Raw genomic sequence first — 16604 nt, 5'->3', positions numbered from 1 at the left:
CATTAGATTTTTCATTAAAAACTAAGTTTGTTGCAAATAACCCCTTTTTCAAAGTACCGTTAAACGGGGCAACATGCAAAAGCAGGATTAGATGCAACATTTGTATACCACAACACTCGCTCAATTTTTATTTCAATATACTGTAATAAAGCTATCATTGAATGATAACAAATTGATGATGACATAGTTTTAAACATCGTGAAAGTGTTTTTTAAAGTTTTTGATTCTCATAAAATATTTAAAAAATCGAGCAATAGATGTACAAATTTTTACATTTTTCGATGCCGTAAAAAACTTTATCTCGTATGATGGATTAGCTTAATGATATCACCTACAAACTTTATATTGCTTTCATTATTCAATACCAACACTGTTGGAGTATAAATATTTTTCGGACAATCACCAAATTTTTTGAATAAATATTTTAATAATTCAGTTAGCTGACTGGGGCAAAATGCAACAAAATGCTAATCAGAACTAAATCTCATAAATCGCGTTTCCATATGCTGGGATATGATTGTTTTGCATGATGCGTTTGTTAACAATAAAGTTTCAACCTTCCTAAGATTTATTTACATGATTTAAGATAACAGAATATTTTTTAGTATTTTTTTACCCCTAAATGTATGCAGCAGATTGACACTTTTTTCTTAAAAACACTTTTGACAGAAAAAATGTAAAATTTAATTCAAACAAAACCAAAAATTACTGCAATTGGTGTTTTATGCGTTATGACATCACTAATGTATTAAAAGCTTTAAATTTTCAAACGCTTTCATTTGATTTTTCATTAATTACAGAGTTTGTTGCAACTTACCCCTTTCCTAAGTAGGGTGAAAATCGCATGATTTTGTAAATTTAAAAATAACTGGTAAAACCAATAATTTTTCTGACTACGTCAGTTTGGTGTCCCATAAACCTTAGAACTTTTGATGTAAAAGAGGTATGATTATCTGTAAGCATTAAGATTTAAGAAGCCAGTTGACGGTATCTCGAGAACAAGACTGATAGAAACAAAATAATTACATATTTGGAATCAAATGAGATTTAAAATTTCTTGTTCCTCAGAAACTATGAATTTCATTCATCATTGCCCAAGGAAGGAAGCTAATCTCTTCATGGTCAAAAAGCTCAATAAGAAAATATTTCATAAGGTATCATGAAAGAAAATACTTTAGGCTTAAACTTCTACCACTGATGTGGAAGCCGATAACATGAAGGTAAAAGAAAGCTTCGATAGTATTTTGTAGATTTTCAGCTTAGAATCTTTCGAATTCTTGAAACGAACAAAAACTTCTTAACCAAAATATCACAAATTTCAACGATTCTGGAAATCTTTAAAAATCTGCATCAAGAAGGTTGCACTTTCTGTCAAAAATTAGAACTAAACAGAAAGATGGAATGAATGATTGTTTTGAGTTTGAAATTAATTTGCAAGTTTTTTAAATACCTGTAATTTTCAAATGTCATTCGTCCAAATCTCAAAAGAAATCTTTTGTTTTGGTTCAAGTCTGAAATATATGTACTTCGGGTAGCTTTGGGTTCAGCCGATAGAACTTTTCAAAAACTTTACTAATGTTTGTATTATTTTTTAAAAATCATCCTGCAAATTTTAATGTTATACAGGCAATGTAACCTGAGATATTTTGGTTTGATTGGTGAAAGTCGAACACAAATATTTTTGGAGCTTCAAATTTCTAGTGATATTACCTAGTTGATTTATCGTTGGTAGAAAAATTGAAGTAAAGTGCGCTTGCATCTTTTTTGTAATGAAAGGAATTGTATGTATTTGGCTATTAAAATAAGGGGTTTTCAAATCCTCTAAAATGTTACGCCTTTTCCGGCTGTGCCCGGCTTATTTCTGTGAAATGTCCCGCTTTTTTTCGAAACTTTTACAATTAAATAGTCAGAAAATTTGAAAAAAAATGCCTTTTTGAGTAATTCAAACTCAAATTTAAAAAAAAACAACTTTAAGAAATTAACAACATGGAGTGAACAAATTTTATAATAAAATCATTGAACAGGACATTTAACGTTAAAACAAAAATTCGTTACTCAGAGTCCAAATTTGTAATCAGAATCTACATTCAGGAGTTCTACCTAAGTGATACGAATTTCGAATCAAATCCTAGATTCAATCCAATATTCGAGAGAGAAATTTTAATATCACCTTACATTCGAAAGGCACACTCAAAATATAAAGAATAATTACTTTAATCGGCATTCAGGTTTGGGATCCAGACAAGAGAATAATTTGATATTTGTTCCGGTCTTATTTAATAAATTAACATTTACTGATTTTTTTTATTAAGCGCAATGTTGTTGACTTTGAAAACGACGCCAACTGTAAGATTAATTGAACTGTTTAAAGTCTAGCTATTTCAATTATTTTAAATTTGATGTTCAAAAGCATTCGCATAATTTCTGATTTTTGAATAACTTTGATTGTAGGTACAACATGAATACTGTGCTTCAAAGATTAGAACCAAAAGAACTGTTTCTACACAAGTAAAATAGAATACTTTTTTATTATAGAAGTTTAACCCATTAGGATCATTATTCCATGCCGTTAAAAATCCATGAAAAAAGGAACCAAGCAAGAAAACGACGTCAAAAATTGGAATTCTTGTACTGTACAGCAATAATCAGATCACTTTTTTACTGCTGTATATCTAATCGTTTAATGCCATTTTAAAAAAATCGTCTATAAATCCATTAACAAATTTCCTGGCAAGCAAATGGAATTAAAGTTATTTCATTGTAGATAATAGTGTTTTTGAACATACTTACTCCATAGGACTCATATGTGTAAAGAACCAGTATAGCCAATTCAACCATCATCTACCATTTTTTTCCTCTTATTCTCATTTAACGCAGACCTTTGTTTCCATGACAGCAAAATCTTGTAGTGATAAACATTTTTTCCGGGATTTTAAGCATCAAAGCCTTAGTCATCCTCCTGTGGGGATATACCACTATATTATGGCCGTGAGCTTTTGACAGGTGCATGATTGCTGATTCAATCATCCAGTTGAACAACCATGTTTTCTTGATATGTTCATTAAGTAATGTTTATGTAATTCCTTCAAGCAAATGAATGAAGACAGTTAAATCCTCCATATCACCTTTTTCCCCATTCGTTTTGCATGCCTCTTAGTAAAAGATTATTTCCAATATATATTTTATTTGCCTTTTTTTGCTAACGCTTATTAAAGATTCCACGTTGAACTAATAGCTATAACACACCGTTCCACCAGCCTCTCCTTCTCATTCAAAAAATTCCTACTCAAGACTAAGTGAAGCGTCAGTTGCAGAAGAAACGAATCTTAGGTGTTACATCTAGAGATGATATATCCAGGAACTGGAACATTAGCCCATAGAAAAATTTAAAATTTGTGTTTTTCATCAAAATCTCCGCCCAAATCTTTATCACTTTCTAACTATGATTCCCAACTTTTTACTCACTTTTTCCAGAATTTCGATGGAAACCGCCGGACTGCCAATCCAGGGCTATCACTACTTAGCCCCGAACCACATCGTTAAGGCGCCCATCCACTAAGGAACCGCCGGGGGAACAGTAGCAGGAAGCAAACGACGTCCATCATCAATCAACAGAGAAAGAAACACAACTTAAGGAGGACACACCGGAAAAAGTATGAATCAAGAGATGTTATTCAATCGACAGCAAACAAAAGACAAAACGTGTGTTGGTTGCGAGAAACCTTGAGAGCAAGCAGCAAGGTGGTTACAACAACAACAACACCCCCGCCCCCCTTTTTAAGTAATCGACAGCAACTTCAAAGGCAACAGAAATATCATCATCATCATCAACACGCCATCAAATCAACCGAACGCCCTGAAGTTACAGCAGAAAAAAACCAACCGGAAACACAGTGTGACAACAACAGATCTCGTAGGGAAAGGAATGTTTCGTTTTTTATGTTGTTGAGGTTTTGTTTTAAGATGTGAAAGCGGAAATGGCGATGCATGCATGTTGGAAAAACTGAAGAGAAATGAGGACAGAAGAAGGTCCTTCGTCCTTGGACAAAATTTTCAAAAGGAAGATGGAAAGTCGGTTGATGATGTTCTCACATTTGAACAATTACACAGATACACGCCAAACACTTTCGGTTTTGGGAAGAGGTAAAAAAAAGAACGAATTAGAAAACAGCCCAACCATCAACATCCTTCAGGAGAGAGCTAAGCCAAAGCGATTTGAAAATTAACTGCAAGGATGGAGGCTTGTTGTAGCCTATTTTGTTGGGACATTAGTCAGGAAAGTAGCGACGAGAGATAGGACAGAAAAAACTTCGGTTATTCTACAATCTACATGTGTTCATCGTGTAACGGAAGTGCAAGAAAGAAAGATAGGCATAATAGAGTGAACGCGCAAGCCGGATGTAATGTTTCAGTTTTTCTCGTCTCCCGAGTCTATTTAAGAGTTAAATAATTGCTCACTAACGTACATGTAGGTTTATGTATGGCAATGTAACTGTATAGAAAAGTTTTTCCCACCCAGTAGAAAAAACGTGGGTGGCAGTAGAGTTTTTATCGTCTAGATTAAAATGTGTTGCGTAGGATTTTTGTTCTCTCTGTTTTTATATCTATTTTTTTCCTGTAACTAAATTATTGTAAATCGAAAACACTACCGATAAGAAGGTTTTGATAACGCTCAACTAGGACAAAAAAAAAACAAACACATGAGTTAATCCTGACCGCTTGTTTTTGTTCTGATGGAAGAAACAAATAGATCCCAGATTAGATAAAGCCACGCCAAATGGAGGTTTAAATTATTTAAAATGTATGCATCACGCCGCAACAAACAATCAGCACCGGTTGAAAGGTGGTGGAAGAGCCAGATAATGATGGAATGTACTCATTAGTTGGTTTGACACTCGGACGAGGCTCAATGAGTATCCAGGTGACGTTTTCATGAAAGCATCACAGTACTTCAATGGGAACTCCCAATAAAGACACTGCGCATATGAGCATGTGTGCCGAGTTGCTGCTTTTTTACTGTCCGTTCATTTCGGATAACCGGAACCGGAAGTTGTCCCGGGAAACTGTTCATTGTTACTGGTGGTGCCGCGATAATGAGCACAGATTTTCCAATCATTTCGCCACAATAATACAAGTGTTGGTTGGCCAAAGAAGGCCCAACAATGTTTCAAAGTCGTCTGGTCAATATGAGTGCGCAATGTTTCAATTTAAATCAGCCAGTTTTTGGTTACTCTTTGATCGTCGGTTGGTAAAATTGTTAACTGTTCGTTAGAATAATCGAAATTAAATTCAAACTTCAGAAAAAAAACTCGAGCAACTAAAAATGCGATTCGAATCATATTAAAAATAGTGTTAACGAAACTAATTTTCTAAAACCGTTTTTCAAAAAGCTTATAGAAGAAAAGTTTGAGTAAAGCGGGAAAAAAATCCAGAAAGATTTGCAATTTTTAGGAAAAAATCCAATCAAAAAAAGTGTTTCTATTCATTTATGTTCTTGATTGCATACATGAAGGCGATTTACGGTTCACCGACAGTTTTTTTTTTCTCATCACATGCTGTCAGTATTTCGCCTTGTCTTATGCAACAACCTAACATAAATTGATATGAATATGCTAAAATGACAAAAAATGTAATTCGGTCTGAAAAGTTTTAACAACATGTCCAGCTGTTAAAAAGTTCATTTCATTCCATTTATTCTTTTGTAGAAACAAATTAGTTCGAATATTAAGGTTTGATTGATCCATATTAAATCAAATCTAAAATTGAAGCACGAACCTCAAATGATTCAAATTCCATATTTTAAAGAAAGGAATGGAATTCCGAAAGAATTCAAGTCGATTTTCATGATTTTTTCTTTGAAAAAAAAAATGCGTAACTGCAAATTTTAAATGGAAATAAACAGTTAAATAACAATCACATTAAAAACCGATCAATGCTATGTGATTTGCTATTTACGAGGAATCACCCAACATGCAGACGCTGCTGCTCACACCTTCGCACCAGCAATGTTGGCTACTCAATGAATGCTCGACCGAGAGCGGCGTACACTCACTTTCACACAATAGCAGATAGATTAGGTACAATTCATACACGCTCCTTTATATGCACTCAAATAGGCATAATGCATACTACACATCTTCCCTCTTCTCCCAGGAAAAAAAACGAGAGAAAAAAAGTATTTTAAAAAGTTATATAGGGGTTTATATTATAAAAGACGCACAGAGTTTTTTTTTATCTATGATCGCTATTGATTGGTTCCATGGGTCACCTTTCTTTGTCTGTGACATACTTATGTCGCTGAGTTGTGTGACCTTCAAAGTCTGCTAGGAATAATATTACGATCTTTCAACTAAATCCCTCATGATGTTTAAACTTTCATGAATGACATTCAGAATCCCCTGTATGTCTTTGTAGCAAAAGCAACCAGTTCATCATTTGAATTTTTAAGTCATATTGCATTCAAATGTCACTATGGGTTTTGATAAAACTTTCTCCTTCAAGTCTTTGAAAATAAACATATACACAGCTGCTAAAGCCGATGGTTGTTTGCCGATGGATTGAATTGAGGGAATGTTTTTTGCTTTTGCTACGTACACACGTATAGAGCACGATTCGCTAGCTGCTCGGTGTTGGCCAGTATGTGTTTTCATTGTCCTCGTCTTGTGATGCGATAGGGAGGGACGTGAAAACGGTTATATTTTGTCATACGCAATGTGGTTTCGCTGGGAGGTTAATGCCGACGCAAATCGAATCAGCGCCGGTCGCGTGATCTTCTTATGTCAATGATGCTATGTTATTGATAGCACGCGGTTGGCATAGAGGCTGAATTTTGGAAGTTTCCACTAAAAGTTTGTATGGTTCACTGTGACTGCATAACATTGCACGAAATCCTACTTTCAATGGAACGAACAATAACAAATAGATACTTCAATTTATAATTATTCTCTAACCCAGCTGGTTGCTCACGATCAGAAAATGTGCAGTGAAAACAGGTCTGACATGGGAACCTGAACCCCGTTGTTATGGACTGCTAGATGACTATCGGATTATTCTACTGACAAAATTACCTGCTCCTTATTTGTTTGACTGCATTCCGATGGACTTCGAATTTCGCCTCAATCCACAGAGCTTGATCATGCGTTTTTTCAACACAGGTATTTTCAAAAATTTAAATGTTCTGTTACAACATTGTTTATCTTAAAATAAATAAATGTTTTTTTTCATGTTTTTGTCCATGAGAAAGCTATCTAGTATTGCATGAAATGGCCGAGTTGTGTGTCGATACCTTCAAATAACTCTCAGAATTCACAAAATATGCTTTAATTGTTATTCATACCGCATAGGACAAATCAAATTTGTTTAATTGAATATCAGTGCTATTGTAAGTGATTGTTAATATTGCGTATGTCGAAAGCGCTAGCACTGCGCTTTTATTTTGATGCATTTTAGAAAACAGCCATTTATACAAATATGTGTCGCTCGTTCCAGCACTCTCTGCTGAAGCTCAAAGTTTCTTTGATAGATATACGGGTGTAATAGATTTACGAACATGTAAAGTTTTTTCATCGATTAGTTTTCAATTCCATGAATTCCGCAAATTAAAAAGTTAAAAAAGGTTTGAATCCAACGAAACTGTAAGGCTAACGCAAAAAAAAACTAAAATTGATTAATGATCTGTTCATACAATGAGAAAATCTACCAATCAGGAATAAGAACGATATGGATCATCACACTCGAGAAATCTTGGGTTAGTAACACCTTTCAGAAGTTTCATCTCTAGTGGTCATTTTAAAGTGCTCAGGTGTTTCAAACAATATAAATACAGCAAAATCACAAACTCATATAATAGCGCCAGCACTAAATTTTACTTCGGATTTCCGACTTCCGAAAAACTTCCGACAAAGAAAAGTGAAGTACTAAATTTTCGGAAGTTTATGTTTCGTTGCCAGTTTACCCGCGACGTTTCTAAACATTTTATTTAAATTCACAATATGATCACTGTGTAAAATGAAATGACTAGTCAGGATACTCCATGTGTGGGTAATTTAGAAGGCTCCCTCGTCTGACAGCATCACCTAATCATCCTGATAAGATGGAGGAAAACGTGACGCTGGACAACGTAGACACCGACCTAAGAACGGATAAAACATAATGTTGTACAATTTACTGGAGCATCATCCTTTTATTAGATTATTTGTATGTTTTTATCTTTCCAATAATCTCTTTCCGGTTTCTGTTTGATTGATTATATTTGGTCGAGATTTGAAAAGATTGTTAGAACCTCACCAGGCCCCTAAGACTCGTAACTTGCTTGCTTTTCGCCGTTTTCATGAATATACTTTTTACGATCTTACTCATCATCCTCGAGTTCATTAAATCTTACTTTCCATTTTTGTCTGTTTAAAGTTTCCATTAAATTGCCTATAAAATTATCACAGTTCGACTTATCCAGAGATAAGGAAAGTCATGGTAAATAGAAACCTCTCGATTTTCAAAAAAAAATAATAATTATAGACAGTTCAACGTTTTGTGTTCATTCATCCTGAGATAGTATTTATCTAAAGGAATAAGATAATGAAATAGTATATGATCGAGTGAATAATTTACTGGCAACATCATTTGTCAACATCGGACCATCGTTCCTTTCGAATTTCGTCGGTCGTTAGTCGTTCGATGCGTTAAGTTCGTTCTTTCCCGAAACAACGACGCATCTATCAAGTCGCTTGTAACAAATATTTTGGATTAGGTTCTAGACCATCGAAGGCCCCACAGTTTCAACATTTTAAAAAGCTGTTATAGTTCCAGTAACTAACTTGTGCTCTTTCTAATATCAACAATGTGTGCTAGACCCGAGGAAAAAAAAAATCAGCTCTCCGGGCTCGTCTCAGGATAAAAACATATTGTTAGGCTTCTCTCGAACTTACAACTACTTTTTTTATACTCAATTTGAGCTAAAGTTATTAACCGTACACTTCTTCCTAGCTAATATTGACATTTGTGAGTCCTCTTGACCTTAATTTAACTTTTTGTGCTCGACCCGAACTTAACTCAACTTCGTTTGAGCTCTACCCGAGCTAAATTCAACTTTTTGGACTCGTCCCGAGCATAATTCATCTATTTGTGCTCATGTCAAGCTAAATTTAACTTTTTGTGCTCGTTCTGAGCTAAATTAAACATCTTTTGTGCTCAACTGGACTTCTTGTTCAACTTTTTCTACTCGTCCCGAGCAAATTCAACTTCTTTTTGTGCTCGTCCTGAGCTAAATTCAACTTTTTTATGCAAAATTCAACATCTTTTGCGATCATCCCGAGCTAACTTTCACTTTTCGTGCTCGAGCTAAATTCAACTGTTTGTGCTCGTCCCGAGCTAAATTTAACATCTTTTATGCTCGTCCCGAGCTAAGTTCTACTTTTAGGGCTCGTCCCGAGCTAAATTCAACTGTTTGTGCTCGTCCCGAGCTAAATTGAACATCTTTTGTGCTCGTCCCGAGCTAAGTTCTACTTTTTGTGCTCGTCCCGAGCTAAATTCAACTAGTTGTGCTCGTCCCGAGCTTAATTCAACTGTTTGTGCTCGTCCCGAGCTAAATTCAATATCTTTGTGCTCGTCCCGAGCTAAATTCATCTATTTGTGCTCGTCCCGAGCTAAGTTCAACTATCCTAAGCTAAAATCAACTATTTAATGCTCGTCCCAAGCTGATTTCCACAATATGTGCTCCTCCCGAGCTAATACTCACATTTTGCACTTGACCAGAGCCTAAACCAATACGGCTCTGCTCGCTCCGAGCTATTGCAATCAAGCTTTAAACAAACTTTGTTTTTTTTTTCATACAAAACAAGCACTTATACTATTGGTTTTTCTTTCAGTCACCACTTCAACCAAAGAATAACAATGGAGCGCTAGCGCTCCCAGAAGAATTACAATTTACTGCAACTTATTCACTGCTTTCACTGCCAATTTCACAAAGCGCTGCCCGTTGGGTGATTCCTGCTGGTATGAGGTTCAAATTATTTGGCTAATAAACTATTAGAAAACCTGTCACGGTCGTCAATATGTGATTTGCTATTTACGAGGAATCACCCAACATGCAGACGCTGCTGCTCACACCTTCGCACCAGCAATGTTGGCTACTCAATGAATGCTCGACCGAGAGCGGCGTACACTCACTTTCACACAATAGCAGATAGATTAGGTACAATTCATACACGCTCCTTTATATGCACTCAAATAGGCATAATGCATACTACACAAATGCATGATAAAAAGTGCATTCAACAAACAACTGAATGAATTTAAACCTCCATTTGACAGACAAAGATTGAAAACAGAACAAAAAATATCGCCAAACTCAAACAATAAATTCAAATCTAGGAAGAACAAAAACAAGTCGCCGGATTTCAAACACCCAAACTCGTCGTCCCAAACAAAGCGGGAGCAAAGTGTGAAAAGCATCATCAGAGAGCCATAATCGGTAAAAGAACAGTAGCAAAAAAAAAAAGAATCAAAACCAACGCAAAATTGAAAACCATGTGCGGGGATAAAATCGAACAGGCAAAATGCAACAGAAAAAACCCGTTGAGCTTAACATCATTCAGTTTTGAATTGAATGTGATGTACACAACTTTTTTTTTTTTTGAGTGAGTGTTTGCCGCGTCGAAGACTTTTTTCGGTTTTATTATTAGAAATTGGTTACTAACTGATTCGTGGAAAAAAGGATATAAATTGAATTTTATGTTTTAAAAACTTGCTTTCAAAAAGCACTCAAACAAAATTGATAAAAAAACAGACAGGTGATGGTTTCACAGAAATTGAAACTTAGGAAAAACTACAAATGTAAAACTGTCCGTACTAAAAGTGAAAATTGCAATCAGAACAAAAAAAGTTGAAAACAGTCTGTTCGAAATTCGAATAATTTGAAGCTGTGAGCTTTCCATTGATTTCCTTATAGAAAAAAAACTAAATTAATTAATATTAAATTTACAAGTCCATTGGAGATAAGTTCGAGGAATTAGTTTGTAGGTTTTCCGGGCTTAGAAGCTTGTAGAGCGCGCGTGTTTAGGATTTGCTGGAAACGAGCTGTGTATAGCTTTGTAGATCGGATTCGATTGCGCGAGTTTTTTTGTTCTCTCTTAGAGGTATACGAATCATTAGGCGAAGAAAAATGAAGAACATATTCATCTTAAACGTGCAAAAGTAGATATCACAAAAAATATCAAACAGAAATAACATCGTACATATCGGTTTTTTAATAAGGAATTTTTCGTTTTGATAAATTGCAGAGAATGCCAACAAAAAAATCAACTGTAGGTATAAGCAGAAGCAAACATTTAGGCGCAAAAGGGTATTTTCATCGTCGGAAAATTGGAACAGGTTGATGGTGTTATGAGAGTTGCTCACAAAAAAAACCTCCCCATCCTGTCGTCGGATCTCGATATCATTCGTATTACTTCTTACATACCTAATAAGGAGTCGTTAATTTTGAATCGTTTGATAAATAGTTTGAAAATAATAAAGAGGAAATTGTTGTTAGTCTAGACATTTTCGAGCTTTAGTTTTTAAAATCGATTGGTACAACTAGATGATGGGAAACGTTAAATTTAGGACTACTGATGGTTTACAAATGAAGCTTTTTGTTGGAAAATGTTGGAAAAATGTGCTGAAAGTTTGAGTTTCCCCACCTGAAAATTACGAAAGTTGTTGAACGATTCGAGAATTTTAATTTGATTTTTTTTCCAAATTAAAAATAAAAAAAAATCTTCTATCTGAATTAAAAATACTTTAAATTTTACTTATTTTAAGATTCGAAGGAAACTCGCAGAAGATTAATTCGCCTGCAAGTAGGCTATGAAACTGTGAAACATTGAACAGTTTTTGTTTTAATTTATTTTTATTTTACCAAACTAACTTTTTGATGAACAAACAAACATGAAAAAAATAGTGTTAAATTTTACCCAAAGTTTTGCTTAATTTTTCGCTGAATACAGAAGAATACAGAACCCAAATTTGTACAAAGCGTAGCTCAGCTCAAACCTTCAGCAAAACTTTAAATCAAATTTTCGGCAGCTTCCAACAACAGTGCGTCATTTAAGCCAATTGGTCACTCTAAGCTTTGGTAGAGAGAAGGGGTAACCTTAAATAAATTAGAGAAACATAAAACAATCAGTAAAAATGCGCAGCATCGTGGCGTTATGATCAAGAAGCTAGAACAAGTCACGAAAAGAGTATTTATCACTCTCCATTCTCCCCATATTCCAACTCATTCACTCACCCTCACGCCCTTTTCCCTCTTGTATTTAAAGAATGCCAAAATCGCAAGTGCCAAGTTTGTGGTTAAGGGAATCGCGAGAATCAGAACAGAATTTATCTCAAGCAAGACACATGAAAAGAAAATTGGAGGAAATTGGCGAAATTCGTTGGGTGATACACAGGCTATTTATGCACCTTAGGGCTGGACATATTTAGTAGAAACAAAGGCAAAAATCACTTAGCGCGCACTAGTGGGGGAAAATGCTCTCTCTAGAGACAGACAGACAAGTCATGAATGGTGTAGTTTCTTTCAATGCGGGAGAAAAGCTGCGAGAATGCATACGCTCTCACTTACTCATTCATCGGGCGAGAGAGAGGGCGTTACGCAGAGCATCAGCAAGAAGCGTTACATAATATATATTTTGTATAAACTTATTTAGGATTCTAAAGAAGATATAAAACAAAAAAAAATCACACACAGCATTCAACATGTGAATGATATAATTAAATGATAGAGAAAATCTTTTGTGAGAAGCTTATTAGCGCATCAGAGTAAGAATTAAAAAAAAAATACACGAACAAACAGGGTGAACTTAAGTGAAAATAAATAGGTGAAAATCAACTCATATAACTCTTATAAAACAAACAAAAAAAAACAAATATCGCAGATGTAAATGCCGAGCTAGAAAGAAAAGAGAATCGTTACTAGTAGTTCAAGAGAAAGAGAGGAAAAAAGGGAAAGCCAGAAAAGAGAGTGCAAAATTGGCCTCCTTGCTCATTTAGGAAAAAGAAAGGAGGGAAATTAATTCTCCCATCAGAAAGAGAAGGCAAAACTTTAGTGAACAGCTCAAGTAGATCGAATTTATTTATCCCTAAGACTATCACGTTTTTACTCCTACTAATCATATCCTCTAGAAGAATAAATGACAACACATACACATCCAAACATGCATATAACGATGAAACAATATGAGCGGAACTTCACTCAATACTATATGAAAACAATCTTTGAACCCCAATATTGACGAGAGAGCTAATCAGAAGAGGAAAAGAAAACCAAAAAACACACTCACACATATTCGCAAAACAGGTTGGCTACAGCACCAGTTTTTCTATCATTAACCTACATATCAGTGAAAGCAGAATTATAGAAAACAAACAAACGTAAATCAGTTGATGTGAATCCCTTTTTCCCAATAAAAAAATTATAATAACAAAAAAAAATACAATCAAATTTTACTCACTGCACTGGACGAACAACACTCCAAATCCCGTAAATTGCACTCATACACACACTTCCAGAATATATGAACAAAGAATAAAATCATTCACGCAAAAGAGAGAGAGAGAGAGAAGTAAAACAAAATTTAACCAGCTGAGAAGAGAGGAGAAAATTCAATTCATCATTCTAAAGAGAGAGAAATAAAAATGAAATGAGAAAAAAAACAAACAGCAACAACAATCTTCTTACCTGACGGTGGTGCGTGGAAATGCAAAACAAAACAAAACAAACTACCGGAAGAAGTTCAATTTGGTTTCGAATAAAACAAATAATAGATCGTAATAAGTGAAATATTAACAAAAAAAAAGAAAAAAAATTACATAAACGTTAAGACATCAGAAATTCATTTAACACAGACACGACGTTTGTTGGAAAAGCCAACTTTAAAGACAAACAATCTTAGCTACACAAATCCGTTAGAGAATAATTGCATATTGTACAAAACCCAATTGATGCAATTGAAGAAAAAAAACTAGAGAAATTTTGCAAATAAGAAAGAAAGTAGAACAAAATCAATGCAAACAAACGCTAGTGTTACGCTAGCTAAAAATTACGGGAAAATCTTACGGAAGCAAAAGACAATGATGAATGGCAAAAGAACAGGAAAAGCAAAAGATTTCATTGTAGAGTTAAATTGCGTTCCTGAAGAAGTAAAAAAACAAAATTCGAAACTAGCAAAACAGATCAGTCAAATCTAGGAAAAGCGGTTGCAATTGGTAAAATTCTACCTGTTGACGATTTTTTTTTTCATTTGAATCCGAATTCTGAATCTGAATTTAAAATCCGAATTCTGAATTCTGAATTCTGAATTCCGAATCTGAATTCAGAATCTGAATTCTGAATCTGAATTCTAAATCTGAATTCTGAATTCTGAATCTGAATTCTGAATCTGAATTCTGAATCTGAATTCTGAATCCGAATTCTGAATCTGAATTCTGAATCTGAATTCTGAATCTGAATTCTGAATCTGATTTCTGAATCTGAATTCTGAATCTGAATTCTGAATCTGAATTCTGAATCTGAATTCTGAATCTGAATTCTGAATCTGAATTCTGAATCTGAATTCGGAATCTGAATTCTGAATCTGAATTCTGAATCTGAATTCTGAATCTGAATTCTGAATCTGAATTCTGAATCTGAATTCTGAATCTGAATTCTGAATCTGAATTCTGAATCTGAATTCTGAATCTGAATTCTGAATCTGAATTCTGAATCTGAATTCTGAATCTGAATTCTGAATCTGAATTCTGAATCTGAATTCTGAATCTGAATTCTGAATCTGAATTCTGAATCTGAATTCTGAATCTGAATTCTGAATCTGAATTCTGAATCTGAATTCTGAATCTGAATTCTGAATCTGAATTCTGAATCTGAATTCTGAATCTGAATTCTGAATCTGAATTCTGAATCTGAATTCTGAATCTGAATTCTGAATCTGAATTCTGAATTCTGAATCTGAATTCTGAATCTGAATTCTGAATCTGAATTCTGAATCTGAATCCTGAATCTGAATTCTGAATCTGAATCCTGAATCTGAATCCTGAATCTGAATTCTGAATTCTGAATCTGAATTCTGAATCTGACTTCTGAATCTGAATCCTGAATCGGAATTCTGAATCTGAATTCTGAATCTGAATTTTGATTCTGAATTCTGAATCAACCTTCTTGATCTGAATTCGGAATCTGAATACTGATTTTGAAATCTTAATTTGAATTTTAAATTCAAAATCTGAATTCTGAATCTGAATTCTGAATTTGGAATTCTGAATCTGAATTCTGAATCTGAGTTCTGAATATGAATTCCGAATCTGAATTCTGAATTTGAATTTTGAATCTGAATTCTGAATCTGAATTCTGAATCTGAATTCTGAATCTGAATTCTGAATTCTGAATCTGAATTCTGAATCTGAATTCTGAATCTGAATTCTGAATCTGAATTCTGAATCTGAATTCTGAATCTGAATTCTGAATCTGAATTCTGAATCTGAATTCTGAATCTAAACTCTGAAACTCAATTCTGAATCTGAATTCTGAATCTCAATTCTGAATCTGAATTCTAAATCTGAATTCTGAATCTGAATTCTGAATCTGAATTCTGGAACTGAATTCTGAATCTGAATTCTGAATTCTGAATCTGAAACCTGAATTCTGAATCTGAATTCCTTGCCGAATTATGAATTCTGAATCCTTTTTCTCAATTTTCAATTTTGAATCTGATTCCTGAGTCTGTATTCCAAAAAAAAAAAAAATGAATCCACAATTTGAATCTGAATTCTGGGTCTTAACTTTAAATCTGGATGCTAATTTCAACCAAGTTATTTTAACTTATCGCAACAACTTTGCCCAAAAACAGCTCATAATGAACAAACGCTCACTGATCGAAATTTGTACCGGAAAAAAACGATTGCATTGCCAATATAAGAAACAAAATCATCCACCAGAAGAATTTATTTCCTAAAGCAATATTTTGACGAAAATAGGAAAAAGTTTCCTTGCCCAGGCAAAAGTAAGCAAGTAGCGACACAAAATTTAGAAGCAAAAAAACGCGGATAGAAAGCAGCCAGTAGTAAGTTGGGCAAAAAAAAAGAAGCTTACACCGAAACTAGTCGTCGGAAGTGTGTTATTATTTAGAAAAGGCAAAACAAGACGTAGAAGCAAACAAACAAAGGACGAAACAAAACTGAAAACGGGAAACGGTTGGCCAAAATGTTAAATACACTCGAAAAAAGGAGGACAAAGTTATTCTAACTCACGTATTGGGGGAGTGCTAGGCGTTCGTGTAGTTTTTGACAGAGTTCGCCTGTCAAAACAGGAATACACTCAGAAAAAAGCAGAACACATAATTTACATAAATATTAAGTAAATGAAATTATTGAAAAAAAATCGGAAAAAGGGATCAACAACCAAAGAAATAATCTTTACTATATTGAAGAGACATACAAAAATTTAAAAAAAAAACAGGGGGAGAGGTTGCAGGAAAACAAAACACATCTACATACATACACATGTTCAGTGGCGCGAAAAGTGGAGAGAGAAAAAAATTATAGTAACGTTGTAGAACAAAGTTAAAAAAAACAAA

General features: G+C 34.3%; 1 protein-coding gene across 1 annotated transcript in view; it reads left to right on the top strand.

Moving 5' to 3' along the window:
* LOC129752551 (poly(rC)-binding protein 2) overlaps positions 1-12861 on the top strand; it is a 178490-nt gene extending 165629 nt beyond the window's left edge. The window contains exon 9 of the mRNA XM_055748325.1: positions 3475-12861. Coding sequence (XP_055604300.1) covers positions 3475-3559 — 85 coding nt within the window. The 3' untranslated portion in view covers positions 3560-12861. The remainder of the gene's footprint in view (positions 1-3474) is intronic.
* The last annotated feature ends 3743 nt before the right edge of the window (positions 12862-16604 follow it).

This window comes from Uranotaenia lowii, chromosome 3 (assembly GCF_029784155.1).
Source record: "Uranotaenia lowii strain MFRU-FL chromosome 3, ASM2978415v1, whole genome shotgun sequence".
Classification (NCBI taxonomy): Eukaryota; Metazoa; Arthropoda; class Insecta; order Diptera; family Culicidae; genus Uranotaenia; species Uranotaenia lowii.
This window is presented reverse-complemented; position numbering and strand designations above follow the sequence as displayed.